Source organism: Panthera uncia (genome assembly GCF_023721935.1).
Source record: "Panthera uncia isolate 11264 chromosome D3 unlocalized genomic scaffold, Puncia_PCG_1.0 HiC_scaffold_8, whole genome shotgun sequence".
Classification (NCBI taxonomy): Eukaryota; Metazoa; Chordata; class Mammalia; order Carnivora; family Felidae; genus Panthera; species Panthera uncia.
In genome coordinates, this window is record NW_026057586.1 from 73246753 (window position 1) to 73266248 (window position 19496).

General features: G+C 56.8%; 1 protein-coding gene across 1 annotated transcript in view; it reads right to left on the reverse strand.

The window, feature by feature from the left end:
* Nucleotides 1–19496, reverse strand: part of MVK (mevalonate kinase) — a 23048-nt gene continuing 3552 nt past the window's right edge. Inside the window, exons 4-11 of the mRNA XM_049619173.1 lie at nucleotides 16314–16458; nucleotides 14384–14539; nucleotides 10562–10665; nucleotides 9903–9948; nucleotides 5570–5660; nucleotides 5062–5178; nucleotides 1364–1517; nucleotides 1–232 (exon numbers count right to left, since the gene is read on the reverse strand). Coding sequence (XP_049475130.1) covers nucleotides 81–232; nucleotides 1364–1517; nucleotides 5062–5178; nucleotides 5570–5660; nucleotides 9903–9948; nucleotides 10562–10665; nucleotides 14384–14539; nucleotides 16314–16458 — 965 coding nt within the window. The 3' untranslated portion in view covers nucleotides 1–80. The remainder of the gene's footprint in view (nucleotides 233–1363; nucleotides 1518–5061; nucleotides 5179–5569; nucleotides 5661–9902; nucleotides 9949–10561; nucleotides 10666–14383; nucleotides 14540–16313; nucleotides 16459–19496) is intronic.

Below are 19496 nucleotides of genomic sequence, written 5' to 3' on the forward strand. Positions count from 1 at the left end.
CCAGCACAGAGGCCGGCTCCGGCACCCAGAATAATCCAGGAAGGGGCTTCGTGGTGGGGCTGCAGCGGCACAGGCTCCTCTCAGAGGCCATCCAGGGCTTGCCGCACGGGTGCGTCCAGGGAGGCGGCCGAGTGGACAGAGATGCCAGGGGCACCGATGCTGGTTTCCCAGCAGTCAAAGCCGCAGCTGCTCAGGGCCTGCTTCACGGCCTCGACCACCGACTGCTCCAGATCTGGGGAGACGGAAGGCAGCAGGTCACCCCACGCTCGTCTGCTCCCTTCGAGGCTGTTCAGGAAAAGGCCCGGGACAGGTCTTCCCGTTGGAATGTGGAGCCTTGCACCCTCTGGGGGAGGGGACAGCGGTGGGCACGGAGCAACAGGTAAAGTCACGGACCCCGAGTCACACGGCCCCGGCCCCACCGCGTACCAGCCGTGGGGCCCCAGACAAGTGGCTTCCCTTCTCTGAGCCTCGGTCTCCTCATTTGGGAAGGGGGCCAGTAGTGATTACTACTCCCCAAGGGTTACTGAGAGGCTTCCATGAGGAAAGGCAGGGAAGGCGCTGGGTACACTGCCTGGTACACGGTACACGCCCCAGAAGTGTTCTCCCTCATCATCGTCACTGACCGTGAACGAGGAGCCAACGGTCAAAGTCGGCTGTAGGCCACAGTGACTTCCTGAGGTCTGGGGCCGAGCTGAGAGCGAGGGGGGTGGTTGGGGCCACTGTGGGCTTCCTACAGAGCAGTGGGCAACGGTGGGAGAAAAACAGGGAGGAGAAGGTAAAGGAGGGGAGAGAAAGACCAGAAGCAGGGGGCAAAGGGAAGGCCGCGCAGGCAGGAGCACTGAGTGCCAGGTCCCGAGGGCAGGTGCGGTGTGGTGACCGAGCCGGCCCCGGGTACCGTTACCCGGCCTTGCTCTTTCCCCGGACACTGGGGGGCGGGGGGGCGGGGGAAGAAAGCCCTCGGTTTTGTAGCAAGGTCAGTCCCCATCTTGGCCACGTCAAGAGGTGACAGCGGGTGATGACAATGTCCTGGTTATTCCTCAAACCTGTGGGAGACTTGGCAGGTGAGGAGGTGGTGGGGACAGCCGCCATAATGGCAGCCCCTCCCCCAGTCCAGCCCTGTGCCAGGCTTTCCAAAGGCACTTTTCTCCTTGCGTCTAGACAACAATCATAAACTAGCCATCAGCGTCCTTGTTCCACCAATGCAGCAACAAAGGCCCAGAGTGGTGAATTAACTTGACTGAGGCCCCACGGCAGAGGTGAGACTGTTCTCCAGCTTCTCCCTCCTCCCAAGGGAACTGCCCAGGTAGAACCTTTGTACGAGCCCAGGCTGCCAACCCACCCTACCCAGCCTGCTCCCCGGTACCTGGCCTGAGGAGCGTGATGCCACAGCCACCACCGCCCGCACCAGTGAGCTTGCTGTGCAGTCCATGGGCCATGGTCACCTGGCACAGCTGGTCTAGGGAGGCATGGCCCACGCCGAGGGCGTTCAGATGGTGCTGGTTCATGTCGATGAGCTCCTGCGGGAGAAGGTTCAGTCTGTTCCCACTCGGCCGGCCTGAAGCCAAGGTCCTGTGTCCACCCCATGAGTGTGACAGCCGCCGGTTTGGGAGAGCCAAATGGCTTAGGCAAGCCGGCACCCTGTCCCTGTCCGCTGGTAAAAGAACGTCTCCTTCCCGCGAGACTTCCCATGGGGCTGGGGTGGAGCTGGTGGGGAACACATGTCCCAGGCCTGGCCAAAGAAGCCTCTGGCCACGGTGATTGCTCAGGGATGGACCTGTGACCCAAGCTGGGCCAACCGTCGCCTTCCCAGGGTTTTCTCTGCCTCTGCCCTCGAGCTGCGAAAACTGGTTGACTTCAGAAATAAGCTGCCAGAGTTCTCTCTGCCCTACACACGGCCAGAGAGTGCATGGAAGATGGAGAGATTTCAGACTAGGTTGTTTTGGCCCCTGGATCCAGCTATGCTTGAAGCTCTTCCTGCTGGTCTTCCCAGTTATGAGCCAATAAACTCCTTTCCTGCTAAAGCCTGCTTGAGATGGATTTCTATCATCTGCACAAGTCTGAAGCGATACGCCATCCGACAGCGGCCGCGGGTACCAATTTTCAGAATAAGAACTGGTTTCTTATTCAAACAAGGTCATAAGTGGGGGAAAGAGCTAAATGTTTCTCTGGTTTCTCTGATTTGCATAAAACTCCTGCTCTTCTGAGGCTCCGACGATGCAGGTTGATGAGATAAGAAAACTGATAGCGATCGCAGCCCAGGGACCCCTACTTACATCTCATTTGCTCCATCAGTGTCTCGGCGGGCACCGTGCTAAATGCTGGGGCTCTAAGAACGAGCACCCACCTGTGGTCCCTGCCACGGGCAAGTGAAGAATGTGAGATCGGGCAGAGCACCCGGGGGGGCTCAGTTCAGCCTCCGATTTCAGCTCACATCATGATCTCACAGTTGGGTGGGTTCGAGCTCTGCACCGGGCTCTGCGCTGACAGCTCAGAGCCTGGAGCCCGCTTTGGATTCTGTGTCTCCTTCTTTCTCTGCCCCTCCCCCGCTCATGCTCGCTCTCTCTCAAAAATAAATAAAACATTAAAAAAATTTTAAAGAATGTGGGATCTGGGGGTGCCTGGATGACTCAGTCTGTTAAACATCTGGCTCTTGATTTCGACTCAGGTCTTGATCTCAGGGTTTGTGAGATCAAGCAAGCCCTGCGTTGGGCTCCATCCTGACAGCGCCTGCTTGGGATTCTCTCTCTCTGCCCCACCGCCCACGCATGCATTCTCTCTCTCTCAAAATAAATAAACATTAAAAAAAAAAAGGATGTGGGATCTGGAATCAAGGGGAGGGGACTGGGTTTCAGTCCCAGCTCTGCTACTTCTAGGTTCTTGGGCAAGGCCTCTCACCCCGTGCCTCAGTTTCCCCGCTTGTAAAACTGGCATCCTAAGAGGATCTGTCTCCCTGCAGTGAGGAAGAAATCGGAGTTTTTCACATGACACCTGGCCTGAGATCAGGGCTCCGTGGAAGTCAGCTGCTATCAGTACTTTTGCGGTCCTAGCACAGTTATCCCCGTAGGGTGGAAGGTGACTTGCCTAAGGTCACTGGGCTGGTAAGGTACCAAGCCAGCACTGGAAACCGGGTCTGCCCGATGCGAAGCTCCCGTCTACCCCGCCTCCAAGAGCGAGCGCCCTCAGCATTCCTGCTGCCGCCTACTTCTCGCGGCGCGGGGCTTGAGGGTGCGCGGCTCTGCTCCGGGGAACCGGCAGCGCGTGTGCTGCGAGGGTTGCCAATCACGGAGCTGTTGGCCGGGCCCACCTGGCCCTCCTGCCGGGGGGGGGGGGGGGGAGGGGAGTCCTTCGGGCGCGGTCGGGTCGGCCCTCCCCTGCAGCCCGCCTCACACACCCCAGCACTTCTGACAAACGAGCAGACAGGCGTGATGGCCCGGTGGCGGCCCCGGGTGCCTCTCCCCAGCCCCAGGGGCTGGATGCGAGGGAGAAGTTCTGGGGGCCCGCTCTCTGCGCCTGAGCGCCAGGTGTCACGTTGCCGAGGCAGGTTTCAGACACCTGTCACATTCTGATCCAAAATCTGTCAAGGATCAGATGACAGGTTGTGACACAGGAGAACAGCTCGCTGGTTTGAGCACAAAGCTGTCCAGGAGGCGAGCTGCACATTTCAGCGGCTGCCACAGCCAAAAATACACACAATGTATAATCAACGTGCTGTTCTGTGGCATTCTCCGGGGGCTCAACAGGGTATATTTTAGGCAGTACTCTATCATTATTAATTTCCTGCTCAGGAGGACTGTGTTCCCTCCTTTCTACGTGAAAGGAATTGAAGCCGGCAAGGCAAAGGCTGGGGGACTGGAGGCAGACAGCTAAGGAAATGGGAGCAAAAGCACAGAAACGAGAGCGGGTCGCTGCCCCTGGCCCATGGTGGGTGCTCATTACAGATCTGCTGGCTAAAGAGATAAACCCATAAGTCAGTTTAACACCTGGCACGGCCACCCACTAGTTGGCGAACCTTGCAGATTGCTCTTGAGGCCTCAGTATTCAGACCTGTAAAACGGGGGCAATATACCCACTTCACAGGGAGGTGGTTATAGAGACCAAGTGCGAAATCATTTGTGAAGAGACTTGGTTTAGTAGCTGCTTCCATTCACTATAGGAGCTGCAGATTCGAATGCATCCCGCGGGACAGAGAGGCACCAGGTGGACCGCAGCAGCTGCAGGTGACGCTTAGGGAGAGGTGGGGACTATGGACAAATGGAGACCCCAGGGCCTCCTCCCGGGGCCTCTTCTGCACCTCCAGCTGACTGTTGCTACCGAGCCTCACTCCCCCGGCCTGCCGGATCCTCTGATTCTCCAAGGGAAGCCAGGTGGCTCTTTAAGGTCGATCCACATTTGCCAGGCCACACGGGCCGTGTCTGAGGATGACCCTGGGCCCTCGGGCTTACTGAGCCGGTGGCTCATCAGGCATGGTAACTGCCTGTCGCCTACCGGGCCTCTTTGCACTCTTAAGACACTCCAGTGAGACCAGCAGGGGTGAAGCTGGGATTCAGACCCGGATCTGATCAAACCCAGGGCGTGAGGCCTCCGCCTCTACACTGGAATTATGCAAAGGGTAGCGGCTCGGGTCACAGGGAAGAAAGAACCATGTTAGAATACGTGTGAGCCAAAGCACGCCGGTGATAAACAGTCACCAAAGGACACAAATGCAGCGAGCAAACGTAACGGGAAAGGGATGGCCGTGCAGGAAATGGCTCCTGGACCTCTGGAAGATGGGGTCAGCAATATCCCACCGCGCCTTACGTGTGTGAACCCAAACCTGGCCCGTCGCACTTAGCACGCACCAGGCGCTGCCCTCTGTGCTTTCGACATACTCTCTCCGCGGCTCTGAATCAGCTGGGGAAAGGCGTAAGAAGAAGGCACGCTCGCTGGCCTTGGCATACACGGGACCCCAGGCCCGGGCCCGGCCCTCAGGTTTCAGCTCGGGGGACTGTAAGCGCAGAGGGGGAGCCCCTGCCTCAGGCAGTGGTGTGGGTGAGACCGGGGACCCTGCAGACGGGCTCTTACTTCCAGCACCAGGTAGTGCTCCGGGGCGGGGGCAGCCACCATCTCCCCCAGCATCCGCTCGCACTCCAGGGAGATAGCATCTATGGAGGTCAGCAGGGGCGCCACGATCTCTGGGAACTGGAGGGAGAGCAAGCAAGGGCCCGTGAGGCCTGGGGCAGGGCAGACACTAGACAGCCGCCCCGGGCACGGGAGGAGGGAGGTGTCCCCACGGCCCGCTCCCACCATCTGAGGAAACCCCTCCTCCTTCCCGCCGGGGATCTGCCTTGCCCAGGCCCCCTCACAGAAGCAGGGGGATTCTCGCCACCAAGCCAGCGTGTCTGACGCTCCCTGTGCTGCCTCCCGGCTGGGATGGACACACAGCACCTCCTGGTCTGCCCAAAACCGCCTCTCCCGGTCCCCATCACCCATCCTGCCCCTCCGCTAGCCCATGCGGCAGAGGGAGAGCTCGAGCCCCTAGACCTGGCTGTCGGGGCCCTGCCAGAAACCCGCCCGAGTGAACACGAAGCACCTTAAGCAGCCTGCTCCTGACGCTGGCCACGAGAGCCTTGGTGCTGCGAGGGACCTTGGTGTTGGTCAGCAGGATCCTCAGAGCCGGCGGCCTGCGGGGTGAAGAGGGTCCATGGTGAGCTCGGGATGGAGGAGCTGCGTCAGGGCCGGGGGCACTCCGAAACATCACCCGACCCTGACACAGGAGGAAGTGGAGGCCCAGAAAAGGGGACCTCAGTGGGCTGGAAGGGGAGAGCGAGAGGAGCGGGGGGGGGGGGGGGGGCTCCTGCCGCCAATCATGGCTGCGTCTCCGCTCCAGGCCCTGGGCAGTCGGGACACTTTCCTTTGGCTCGTCACTCACCCACTTGACTTCAACTGGGCACCTACCATGTGCTGGGCACATGTGAGGGGGCCTGGCTTCGCCTGCAGCTGGACGAGCACGCCAGGTTCACAGAGTTGGATGAGTTCAAAGGCACTATGGCCAACAGTACAAGAGGGGGTGAAGGTTCTGTCGTGTGGGCCACCCCAGGCTGCCGGAGTGGAAGAAAAGCAACGGGACCTAGGACGGATCACGCAGAGGGGGTGCACACAGGGTAGGAAGGCACCCAGGGGAGCTGGTATGGTGAACAGTGGGGTGAAGGGGAGGAGGGCAGACTTGGGTGGCAGGCAGGTTCCCCGCAGGCTGAGCCCATCCCTGCCCTGCCTTGATGGCTCCCAGACCAGCCGCCATGGCCCAAAGCCAGATATGGTCAGAGGGAGTCCTTCATCCCTGCTTGGCTGTCCCAGGTGAGAGAACAGAGGCCCCAGGACGGCCACAGTGAGCTGCCCTCACCTACCTTCTGAGCTTTAGGCTACCTCCTAAAGTCACGATCACAACTGTCCTATGCCTAGCTGTCCCTGGGGACTTAAGGCCCCATTTCTTGTCATCCCAAGCTGCCTTTCAGAGCACCACGGGCCGGGGACTGAGTATTTGGATGAGCTCTGCCCCAAGACAGCTGGAGACAGGCAGACCCCTTGATACCTTTATTCGTTTTTCTTTTCACAACTCGAGACTGTAAAATCCAATAGGGCTGGAAAAGGCTGCCAGAAACCTGCTTGATCTCACCGCCCATAAGCCCATGAAATTAATATCGATTCCCAGCCTTGGAGGCCGGCTCTCTTTTTTTTTTTTTTTAACTTTACAAAAGATGAACATTCTATTTGCCTTTTCTTTTCCCCTTAAAGACAAGCCGTTTCTCAAAAGGGCAGCGTTCTGGGAGGCCGCATCTTGATCCACTTTGCAAACAATGCATTTTTTTTTAATAGAGAAGCACCATGCGTGGTTTGGGGGGAAAGGGTTCCTCTTGAAGCCACTGGCGGGATTAATGTGGAGTCTGGCCTCCCGGCTTCTCAGAGAATCAGCCATCTGCTCGCCGTGGCGCCCCGCAGCCAGCAGTGAAGGTCGGTTTGCTCTGTGTTCCCATCCGTCGGGGCGGGAGGAGTTGGAACACTGTGTCTTCATCTTCCTTAGACAAGTCCTCTGCGAACAGGCGGCCCCTAGCGCTGCCGGCCCCACTAAAACCCCAGGCTCTGCGGGCATCTAGAGACCACCCAGGCTGTGCTCCGCGAGTGCTTGTGCGTGCTAGGCACGGCTAACCCCTCAATCTTATCTCACCCCCGCCCTCCCTGGGTGCTCGCTCCTCTCAGCCATCCTGGCCCTGTGGCTGCAGCTCAGCACGCCAGGCACATTCCTGCCTCAGGGCCTTTGCACTTGCATTTCCTCCGCCAGGGACCCACCTCACTCTCGTGTTCCATTCAGGTCTCTGCTCAGATGTCGTTTCATCGGGGGCCTCCCCGGATCATCCCATCCAACAGCCTGACATGCTCTCGTGGAACCATCTGTTCATTGGTTGTCTCCTCCCAACAAAGTGTGAGTTCCGTGAAGGCGGGACTTTTTGTTCCCCACTGAGGCCCCAACACCCAGCACATGGTAGTTGCTCAGTCTCTGTGGCATTAAGTCTGATCTCAGCAGAGAGCAAAGCACTCTACAGGTGCCGTTTCTGATTCTGGGCTCAGGATCCTCGTTATATAAACGAGGAGGCGTGTGCCTCAGGAAGAGCGACTCACTCAAGAGCACCCGGCTCAGTGGGGCGCCTGGACGGCTCAGTCGGTTGGGCGTCCGACTTCAGCTCAGGCCGTGATCTCGTGGCTGTGAGTTCGGGCCCCGCACCCGGCTCTGTGCTGACAGCTCGGAGCCCGGAGCCTGCTTTGGATTCTGTGTCTCCCTCCTGCTTCCCCCCTCCCCCATTCATTCTCTCTCTCCCTTAAGAATAAACATATATTAAAAATAAATAAAACAAAACAAAAAAGAGCACCCAGCTTGAAAGTGGCAGAGCTGGGCCCGCAGACCCCAGAGCCTCTGTCCGCCATGCCACCACCAGCTGGCCACCGGCTATGCCTCGGGCCCCCCTCCTGCCTCCTCACTCATCCCCTCATTTCCCTCCAGTAGAACGTACACGTGCCCACACCACCACGTTAGCTGGGGCCCAGTCGGTGCTTAGGATATAACTAGCCCTCAGGAAACACTGAATGAGACGTCACTGCCCCCTGTGACGCCCAGATCTGTCGTCCGACTTATGACACCCCTCGCTGCTATCCGTGGCAGCTTCAGGGCATTCATATCATCCTCTGGGTATCTTCGTGCCGAGGATCACAGCCGTGCCTGCCTCCTCCGGTGGGCTGAGCCCCGCGGGCAGGCCTGCGTCCGGTACCTCAGAGTCCAGCGGGGACTCCTGATGTCGCCGCACGGGGAGTCAGTCTACGTGGCAGAGCCGGCCCCGCCTGGGCCCCAGGCCCCACTGCCCTGACTGCACAGCAGCCGGAGCAAGCTGGTTCCACTTTCCTAAACGGCCCCGCTTCCTCCTCTGTGCAGAGTGAAGGCTGTCACCCAGGGGGATTCTGCCCTCCAGGGGACACTGGCAATGTCTGGAGACATTTTTGGCTGTCGCAACTGGGAGACAGGGGAGGTGCTACCGGCATCTAGTGGGTGAAGCGCGGGGATGCCGCTAAATATGCCAACCATGCCGCACAGGGCAGCGCCCGCACTATAAAGAATCGTCCGGTCCACTACGTCAATGGTGCCAAGGCTGAGAGACCCTAACGCAGAACCTCGGAAAGGCAGGCGTGGCTCCTGGAAGCCAAGAGAACTGGGGCAGAAAGTTCCCGGAGGTGCAGGTGGAAGTGACGCGGCACATCACGCCAGGTCAAGGAGCCACTCCTTGGCCCAGCTGGCGAGGGCCACTTGGCGTGGCCCAGCTGGCGAGGGCAGTGGGCCGGGACTTGCTGCCCATGGGCCGTGAGGACCGCCCTCATCACCATGGAAAGGCCCGCCTGGGTGGCAAAGTGCCCTGGGACACCACCTGACTCCATCGAGGGCTCAAGGAACTGCCACCTGCTCACCCTGAGAGTCGCTGCCCGCACGGGACATTTCCACTCTGAGTCCAAAGAGAACACAGCATGCTCTATTTTAACGTGCATGTTTGTAGTTCCGATTGCTCCCGAGGGAGGGGGTAAGGGAACCTGGGAAACGGGCTGAGAAGTTCTCAAATGTCACCCCTGCTGGAAGCCTCTCACGAGCCTGAGCCCTGGCTCTGCCTCGAGTGCCCGACTGTGGCAGCCCTCATGTTCACCTGCAGTGGCTTTGTGTGCGTGTCTGCTGGCACCCCCCTACCTGCCCCCACTCTTCTCCCACCCTGCCCCGCCACCAAAATTGTGTCCCAGACTCATTTTTACATCCCTAGACCCTAGTACAGTGTCCTCGGGAACACAGGAAGATATCAATTCTCATTTGCTAAATGCATACACTATCGAATGAATGAAATGAACGACGACCCAGGGGTCTGGGGGAGCAGCCGCTCTCTGGAAGGTGAATGGCACGGCCACGCATGACTTCTCCCTCTAATCTCTTGGCAATTTAAGAGCTGCGGTACAGAAGGCAAGAACAGGGTGTCCTCATGGCCCACGGCCTGGGAGGGACTCACAGGGGAGGGGAAAGAAAGCCAGGGGTGCCTGGGGAGCTCAGTCAGTTAAGTGTCTGACTTCGGTTCAGGTCATGATCTTGCAGTTCATGAGTTCGAGCCCCACTTCGGGCTGTCTGCTGTCAGCACAGAGCCTGCTTCCGATCCTCTATCCCGCCACGATTCTCTCTTTTGCTCTCTGCCCCTCCCCCTTCTCAAAAATAAACAACAACAACAACAAAAAAAGCCAGAGATGCTGCCCCGCATGTTACCGCACAATGAGACAGAGCCCCCCCCTCCCCCAACCGACGACGCGATGAGGCAGCCATGCCGGGAGGGGCTGCCCTACCCCAGAATTACCTCTTTAGGAGCGAAATCTTTCCTTGCTGGTATCGGAGTGCTCCCCCTAAAGAGAAAAAGCAGCGGGTCAGAGCTATGGGAAAAGCTGTGTGTGTCTGCCCCTTGGGAGAGGAGCTGGGCTTGAGTGGGTAAGAGTTCTGCCCCATCCGGGGAACAGGTTAAACCCTTGTTAACTAGTCGTGCCAGCTTTGGTCACAAAAGGTCCCGGGAGGGCACAAAGGTACTCCGCGCTCCGCCAGGGAGCTCGCCCTCCCTCCAGGCTGCCCGGCCTCGTGCCACAGGCCACGTGGTGAAGGTGGGCCCAGGACCGTGGCCGGGTCCGGGAAGCCAGGATCCCACAGCAGCTCGTGTGACTGCCAGGCGCTACAGCCGTGACTCTGCAGCTGTACTGTGGCAACCCTCATGGGGAGCTCACCGCACCTGTAGCTTCCCGGGCCCTGCCATGACCCCCCCCAGGACCCCCAGAGGTCTGGATTCAGCAGGTGTGAGGCAGGACCCTGGAATTTCTCCCCTCCCTCACCCCCAAGCAGGAAAACACTGTTTTCCTCGGAAGCCGCTGATTTCATTCATCCAACCCAACAAAGCCTGAGCGTCTACAATGGTCACAGGAATTTATAAAATAATACAAACACAGAAAACTGGCCTGCGGCCGCACCTACCCCAAACGCTGACAGCATTGTCTACTCCGGAGGGGTTCCCGTGAATCACTCTCTCCCCCTGGAAGGCCCACTTGTTAATTAATTCCAAGTCCTCCACTGTCCACCTGAAGAAGACACACAAGTCCGTCTGTACCTCGGTGGAGAGGGGCGGCCAGGGCCGCTGAGGCAGCAAGGGGCGGGACCACACGAGCCAGGAACAGGAGAATAGTCTAGAACCTCTCCAGCTGCAGAGCCATCTCCTGCAATCCCCATGAAAACCCTACAGGGACAGTACAATTACTATCCCCTCTCCTACGGAAGAGGAAACTGAGGCACAGGTGGGTCAAGTAGATCCCCGTGCTGTGCACCGTTACATCAGAACCACATCGGTTGACTGGAGCCCAGGTTCTCAACTACCGAGCTTTATGGCGCCAACAGGACGTACTCGTTTGTCCGATATTTACTGAGCATCTACTGTGTGCCTGTCGCTAAGCTCACGGTAGGGAACGAACAAGACACGGCCCCCAGCCGCCTGAGGCTTGGCGTCTCATGGAGAGGGGACGCCAAAAGCAATTGATATTTAACTACAACCCCCAGGAGGGGCAGTGCAGGCTGGATGGCCTGTACCCCATCCGGAAAGGGGGAGGGCCTGAGGGACAAGGGCGCGGTCGGCAAGGCCAGAATGTGTGGGGAGAGCACTCCAGACCGGGGCTGCACAGCACCTGCAACTGTACAAGAGCCAGACCTTTCCAGGAACCGAAAGGCAAGCGTGCGAGACAGAGAGGGGGCAGCTGGACCCAGCCCGGGACCTGGCCCTCTCCGCAAAGGTGAATCTTCTTCCCACCCTGTGCACTGCTCATCCTCCGGGGGCTCAGATTTCCAACCCAGTCTTCACAGGAGACCGGATTCCGGTCTGATTCCAGCTCTGTCTGATTTAGAAACGCTGGGCAGGGGTTGGGGCCTGCTCTCACCAAAAGTCCTAGGAAGGAATGACTGGGCCTTCAGGGGTGGCGGGAGACCTGAATGTTAAGGAATCAGCGTGAGAAAGAGCACACGCACGTGCATGCACACACACACGTATACATACACACACACTTATGCACACACACATACACGAGTCACCCATGCCTTTTGAAAATTAATTAAAAATTTTTTAATGTTTATTTTTGAGACAGAAAGAGACAGAGCATGAGCAGGGGAGGGGCAGAGAGAGAGGGAGACACAGAATCCAAAACGGGCTCCAGGCTCTGAGCTGTCAGCACAGAGCCCAATGCGGGGCTTGAACCAATGAACTAACTGTGAGATCATGACTTGGGCTAAAATTGGACGCTTAACTGACTGAGCCACCCAGGCGCCCCTACACAGTTTTCACGCTTCTAAATCAAGAATGATCCTATTCCAGGGGCGCCTGGGTGGCGCAGTCGGTTAAGCGTCTGACTTCAGCCAGGTCACGATCTCGCGGTCCGTGAGTTCGAGCCCCGCGTCAGGCTCTGGGCTGATGGCTCGGAGCCTGGAGCCTGCTTCCGATTCTGTGTCTCCCTCTCTCTCTGCCCCTCCCCCGTTCATGCTCTGTCTCTCTCTGTCCCAAAAATAAATAAAAAACGTTGAAAAAAAAATTAAAAAAAAAAAATGATCCTATTCCAGAAGATTATCAGAAATAACTTCTGTTGTGTATTGTTTCCTCATTGTATGTTAACGTTTCTTACGGCTATTCTCTTTTGTTATGTGAAAAACACTTCCTTCCCTCTCTCTTTTTGATGTTTCTTCAAAAGTTTATTATTTAAAAAAATGTTTAATGTTTGTTGATCTCTTAGAGACAGAGCATGAGTGGGGGAGGGGCAGAGAGAGAGGGAGACACAGAATCCGAAACGGGCTCCAGGCTCTGAGCGGTCAGCACAGAGCCCGATGCGGGGCTCGGACTCACGAACTGTGAGATCATGACTTGAGCTGAAGTCGGACGCTTAATAGACTCAGCCACCCAAGCACCCCGAAAATTAAATTTTTTAAAAAAGTTTTAAGTAGGCTCCACACCCAATGTGGGGCTCAAACTCATGACCCTGAGATCAAAAGTCACACACTCCACTGCCTGAGCCAGCCAGGGACCCTCACCCATGCCTTTTGAAAGGCAGAGCTGGTCTGTTGGCCCATATACACGAGTCTGTTTAAGGGACCCAGGGCAAGCAGGCCTTCACTGATCTAGGTTATAATCAGTGATTAGCACATGGTAACGAGCACCATCTTATCACAGAAGCACCAAACGTCAAGGCTGGAGGGCCCCCTGAGGGACCGTCAGGTGCAGCCCCTCACTTCCAGATGAGGAAACAGAGCCCAGAGGAGAAGAGGGGGTGGTCCCACGCCTTGCAGCAAGTTAGCAGGCACACCTCACTGAAATCCCTGAAAACCATCACCTTGTGTTACCTCCAGGTGCGCCTCTCATCACCTACCGGATTCTTCCCCTGCCAAAAGCCGCCTCCACCCCACCCCTCCTACTCCTCTCCACCCACAGGAACCATCCAGAGTGAGTCTCAGGAGTGCTGACAGACACATCACATCACGAGCCCGCAGATCCACTGTGGCCACGAGGATCAAAGGGACCTTGGGGCTCAGTCTGAATCCAGCCGTATTTTAACCTCCGTGACTCAGAAGAGAAATCATTGGCCGTGACAGGGCAGCCAGGGGGGCCTGGGCTGCGGGAAAAACCACTGCCTTTCCAGGGCAGAGGGAGAAAGCCTCGATTCAAAGCCAAGCTCTGGAAGAGGACAAACGTCCGAGGCTGCAGGCTAGTGCAGTGTGTCCGCTCTGTGCCCCTGCAGCGGGCGTGGAGGGTAGAGGAGCGGTGCTCTGGGAGGAAACACGCAGCCACGCCCACCGTGCACCAGCACCGCGTAAGCAGCCTCTTCTGCCGGCTACACCGGGAGACAGACAAGGCCGGCGGTCCGCCCGACATCACACACGGTTGGGACCCCAGGCCCCCGGTGGGAGGGCTCCCCTGCACTGTGTGGGCCCAGGACGGACTGTAGTTTCTCCAGATGCAGCCCCCAAGTGGCAGAAACGGCTGCCAGGGACACTGTCCTGACGAGCCTCGCTGACTCCGCGAGAACTGCAGAGGCAATGCTCCCTCCGTGGAACGAGGTCAAGGGCTCCTAAGAAGGGAAATGCCTTAATAATAATAGATACTCCCCTGGGGCACCTGGGCGGCTCAGTTGGCTGAGCGTCCGACTTCAGCTCAGGTCATGATCTCACGGTTCGTGGGTTCGAGCCCCACGTCGGGCTCTGTGCTGACAGCTCAGGGCCTGGAGCCTGCTTCCGATCCTGTGTCTCCCTCTCTCTCTGTCCCTCTCCCGCTCATACTCCGTCTCTCTCTGCCTCAAAAATATACATTAAAAAGAAAATTTTTTCAATAAGAAATAAAAAAAATACTCCTCCTGTGTTTATGTCTTGACATGTTACACTTTTTTTTTTTTGCATAACTGTCTCGTAAGACCCAGCAATACTGTCCTTAATGCTCTCATCAGCTTTTTACAGAGCAAGACACCGAGGCCCTGAGGGGCGCAGCAGCACGGCCGAGGTCCCGCAGTGAGACAATGGCAGAAGTGGGCCCAACGGCTCCCTACATCCGGGCTCAGGTTCTTTCTACCATATCACGGGCACTCGAACCCCAAAGAGGCAAGGCAGAGGTGAGGGTAGGGGAAGGGCAGAGAGGTCAGGCCCTGGATTCAGACCGCCCGCGTTGGTCGCAGACACCTCTCGCCTCACAGGGTGGCGGGGAGTCCTCAGGGAGAGAACCCACACTGGGGTGTGGTGCCCGGGAAGGACAATGATGAGGGCAAGGGCCGCGATTACCTGCTGGCAGGCTCGCCGTCCTTCAGCGGGTTTGGGATCTCCTCGCACGCGGTCAGGAGAGCGGAGGCCACACACACTGAGTAGGCGGCACTGGAGCCCAGGCCGGCCCCAGTGGGCAGCTCGGACCACACCCTGATGTCCAGGCTGGGCAGGGTCCTGAAACACAGTGGGGTGCAGGGCATGACTCTCCTGAAGGGTGGCGAGGTGCCGACGTCGCCCAGGACTGGACGTGGGCAGGGCCTGACTCCGAGCCTCTGGCCAGGTTTCTGGACTCGCGGACGTTTCCCGACCCCAAAAGCAGCCCTCCGGGATTGTAGGAAGTCGTGGTGAAGCAGACAACTTGGTAATAAATACCAGAACCACCTCCCTCCTGAACACACCGTTCCCTCCCGAGCCACCAACCATTTCTCTAAACTCCTTCCTGTTCCCTGCACAGGCTCTTTCGTGGCCCCGCTCTCTCTGTATCCCTGCCTGGGATAGCTCTGCACCTCTTTAGCCCCCAGGGAAACTCCTAGCCATCCTGCAAAACCCTTCTCAAATGTCACTGCCACCGTGAAGCTTCCGCTGGCCACCCACAGAACCCATTCCTAGCTCCCCTTGACGATCTCCACTACGTAGCCTTTCTCCACCACTGCCTCATGTTGGCGTGCTGTGTGCTCACGGGACCCTCCTCCTTCCTACCGGCCAGCAGTGCCCCGCTGTGTGTAACACGGGCCTGTTTTCTACCACTGGAAAGTTCCGAATCACTGTATCTTCTGTGTATTTCCCCCAAGCAAGGACTGTCAAATTTCGTGTCCTGTGGTTTCCATTAAGGAATTTTCCCGTCTTCCAAATATAAAACCATAAGGCCGAAGCTGCCTTTTCAAACTACACATGCCCACCCCGCTCAGATCAGATTCTGAAATCTGCACCCCTTCCCCGAAGGGGACGTGCCCCACTTAAGTTGAAAATCCCACGCGGACAGCAAGAGTGGAGGCGTTTATGAATGGGCCCTCTGCACCGTGCCTGGCCCCCAGCGTCTGCTGTATGAGTGACGAGCTGCCCCCTGAGGCTTTCCCTTTGGGTTTGAAACAAAATAATTATACTGAAACTCACCGTGGGCTAGTTACAGAGCTAGGCCCATTTCATATATCGTATTTTCAATCCTCCAATAGTTTTCAGAGGAAAATAATAACAGCTAACGTTTCTCAAGCTACGTGCCAGGCTCTGAGTCAAGCGCTTTAAATAAATAAACTCATTTAACCTCCCAAGAAGCCTACGAGGTAGGTATTATTACTACCCCCATTTTACAGATGAGGACACTGAGGCCCAGGAAGGGTAAGAACCTCAAGTAAGCCAGTAAGTGGCCGCCGCGGGGTGCGAACCAACGCCATCTGACTCTCCATGACCACGTGACGTGGCCTCAGCGGTGAGCTGGCCTCCCTGAGGGCAAATAACCCAAATCCTATCTTCAGGGGTGAGACGGACACAGGTGTCACTTTGCTGATCACAGAGTTTCCCTGGAGTCTGCGGGACGAGCAGCAGGGGTGCCTCTGTGGACACAGCGCAGGAGAAGCCACGTGGTTCGGGAGTCCGGCTTCGGGTCTGCTGAATCCAAGAGGCCAGAGGAGGCAGTGGGGGGTTGAGAACGTAAGTGTCAGAACCCAAGTCAGCGGGGCTGATTCCCCAGCCCGGCCCTCAGTGTGTTTCTGAGTTTCATTCCTGGGCCAAATGAGGGCGCCCCTCTCAGAGCTTCCTAGGAATGTTAAAAGCAGACCGTCCATCAAGGGTCCAGCCTGGCACCTGGTGCATGCGGCGATGGCAAATGGCCACGGTCACCGGAACCCCGGAAGAAAGCCCCTGTGCTCTGCGGTAGCCAAAGCTACAGAAACCCTTGCCCGCTGCCCCGGGCGGGCTGAAGCAGGGCTCCCTCCCCGGACCACGCACGCACCTCTGCTTCGGGCAGATGCACAGGTACAAGTAAAGGAAGGCCAGCACGGCCGCACGCGCGGGGTCGGCACAGTCCTTGGGGACGGCTGCCACCTCCTCCAGCTTCTCCACTAGCTCCGCGGTGGGTGCCGAGGCGTCACCTTGCTCTGTCGCAAACAAGCACACGTGGCTGGGTGAGAGGGCCTCAGGTGCTTTTACAGACAACAGCACGCAGAGGACCCAGCGGGTCACGAGAATCAGAATCTGAAGGACACGGAGTCACGGTCCGAGCGCCAGGGCCGAGACCGCCACCGGCCTTCAGGTTTTGCGGGCAGGTGGACTTGAGTTTGGGTCCCGACTGTACCATATGCTGGCTTTATGGCCTTGAGTGTGTGACTCAACGTCTCTGATCCTTAGTCTCCTTCCTTGGTAAACGAGATCATGACAGGACCTCCTCCAAGATAAACTTAAATAAGGTACAGGAGACCCTTAGCGTGGTTCCTGGCATACAGGAAGTGTTCAATTAACCGTAGTTTTTGAAACATGCATACACACACAAGGCGAATGCTAGCTCGATCTCTCAGAGGTCTGGCTTTGACCTCCACAGAACAAAACCCAAACCACGGGCAGTATTAAATTACTCCCCAAACGTGTCCCTCTCCCGAAACATAACCTGCGAGGACAGGACGCTCAAAACCAGAGAACGTGAAGTGCTGAGGTTTGCTTGGGCAGCCGGGAGAGGCCAGATAGCAGTTTCTCTCCCGTGTGTGGGGGGGCTGTGCCACTTTCCTCCGAGAGCCTGAGCAAGCCTGACCGGCTTACCTTGACAAACCACTCCCTGAGTCACAGGTCAAATTTTAAAGTAAACGGAAAAAGGAGCTTGGTGTGCCTGTGTTAGGAAACTGTAGGGTGAGGCACTCATTAAAAGGGCTGTGGGCTAACTGAAATAATACATTAAAGGCAGCTCAGCCAACGGGCAGTGTTACTGAGGGCACAGACATTTCAGAGCTCGGTGAAGGAAATGGAATAACTTGTTAAAGTGGTTGGAGAGTGGGGCACCTGGGTGGCTCACTCGGTTAAGCCTCTGACTTGAGCTCAGGTCGTGATCTTGTAGTTCGTGGGTTCCGGCCCCGTGTCGGGCACTGTGCTGACAGCTCAGAGCCTGGAGCCTGCTTCGGATTCTGTGTCTCCCTCTCTCTCTTTGCCCCTCCCCCAGTTGCCCTCTTTCTCTCTCAAAAATAAACATTTAAAGAAATTAAAAAAAAAAAAAAAAAAGAGTTTGGAGAGTTGAGAGAGATCCGGGTCTGAATCCTTTCTGCATCACCGACGAAGATGTGCGACCTGAGCCACTCGACCCCCGAACCTCGATTTTCTCCTCCGTAAGATGGGGATGGATCCCGCCACCTACTTCCAGGGCAGGCTGGAGACTTCTAAGAGTGCTGATGTATGTAACACACTAGCCCAGTGCCTGGCACCCACGGAGATGCCCAGTGAAATGTTCACTGTGTTTGTAACTATCGGGAGGCAACCAAAGAACACTGAAAGACAAAGATGGAGGGGCCCTGCAGTCTAATAGAAAACGCGTGTCGTGCACCCTGCTCCTTTTTCTCCTTGGGGAAGTAACTCACACGCCCTCACGGACTACACTCAGTGTCCCGGCCCTCGCCCGCCTCCAGGCCTGCCGGATCCTTGCAGCAACCTTCCCAGGCAACACGACTCTGCCCACGGAGGCTCAGGGGGTTTGAGCGACCTGTTGAGGTTCACACAGGCAGGCAGGGGGGGTCTGGCACGTGGGCCAGACACCTGCCTGCTTCCATCAGTGCTACTGACACCCCAAAGCAGCAGCCAGCTCCCGGGGGACACTGCAAGCCTGGTGGGGGATGGTCTCGGGCACCACAGAAGGCAAACCCCACGCTGCTCTGGATGGCTGCTTTCCGAGGCCTGCTTCAAGGCAGCAGTTGTTTTCAACTGACAGTGTCCCTAGAATCACCCAGGGAATTTCTTTCTTTCTTTCCCTTCTTTTTTTTTTTTTTAATGTTTATTTATTTTTGAGAGAGACAGAGAGAGACAGAGCGTGAGCACAGAAGAAGCAGAGAGAGAGCAGGAGACACAGAATCCGAAGCAGGCTCCAGGCTCCGGGCTGTCAGCACAGAGCCCGATGTGGGGTTCGAATCCACGAACCATGAGATCATGACGGTTTGAGAGAGAGAGAGGGAGAGAGAGAGGGAGAGAGAGAGACAGAGCACGAGCAGGGGAGGGCAGAGAGAGAGAGAGACAGAATCCGAAGCAGGCTCCAGGCTCTGAGCTGTCAGCACAGAGCCTGATGGCAGGGCTCGAACCCACAGCCCCTCAGGTGCCGCCCAGGGAATTTCTTTCAAAATACACACACCTGGTCCCCTACCACCTCTACCCCTTTTCAATAAGAGAGAGGCAGGGCCAGGAATCCGTCTGTATTGTTAAAAACAACAACAAAATCGTCTCCAGGGGTTCTCAAGGCAGGACTGGCTGGAAAATGGGGGTTTTCACCTGTTCCTTCACCCCCTACAGTATCCGGGAGTGGCTTGCTGTGGACTGATTGTTACAGGGGACAGGGAGCAGGCAGGAAAAGACCATTGGGAGGACTCCCACTGGCCCCACTCTGGCTCAGAAACACTGTTCCCGACAATGGGGCAGCAGCCCAGCGAGGAGATAGCAAACTGAGAACAGAAAACACCCTCCAGGTTTGGTGCAGGGGGCGACCCTGCTGATGAAAAACCTTGCCTATGAGGGGACACAACATTCACAGTATTATCGAAAATCAGCACAGGGGTCTTTATTTATTGGCATGGAAAGGTATCAGGCCTGATACCCTGAAGGGGGGGTAAAACCCACACATTTCTGGAAAGTCTGTATGGCCTGATCAGATTTTGGTTAGGGAACAGATATCCTCCTACCTCTCTCAATCTAACTATCCACCTGCAGAAAACAGTCCAGAAGGATTAATACCAAAATGCTCACCGTTGTCACAGGGGCTGCTGAAAGGTCAGTAATAGATTTTTTTTTTTTTTAACTCACAGTGGTTTAATATTGACTCTGTTTTCCAATTAATAACCATGCTACTTTTATTTTTAATGATTTTTTAAAAGTTTATTTACTTACCTTGAGAGAGAGAGAGCATGCATGTGCAAGCAGTAGAGAGGCAGAGAGAGGGAGAGAGAGCATCGAG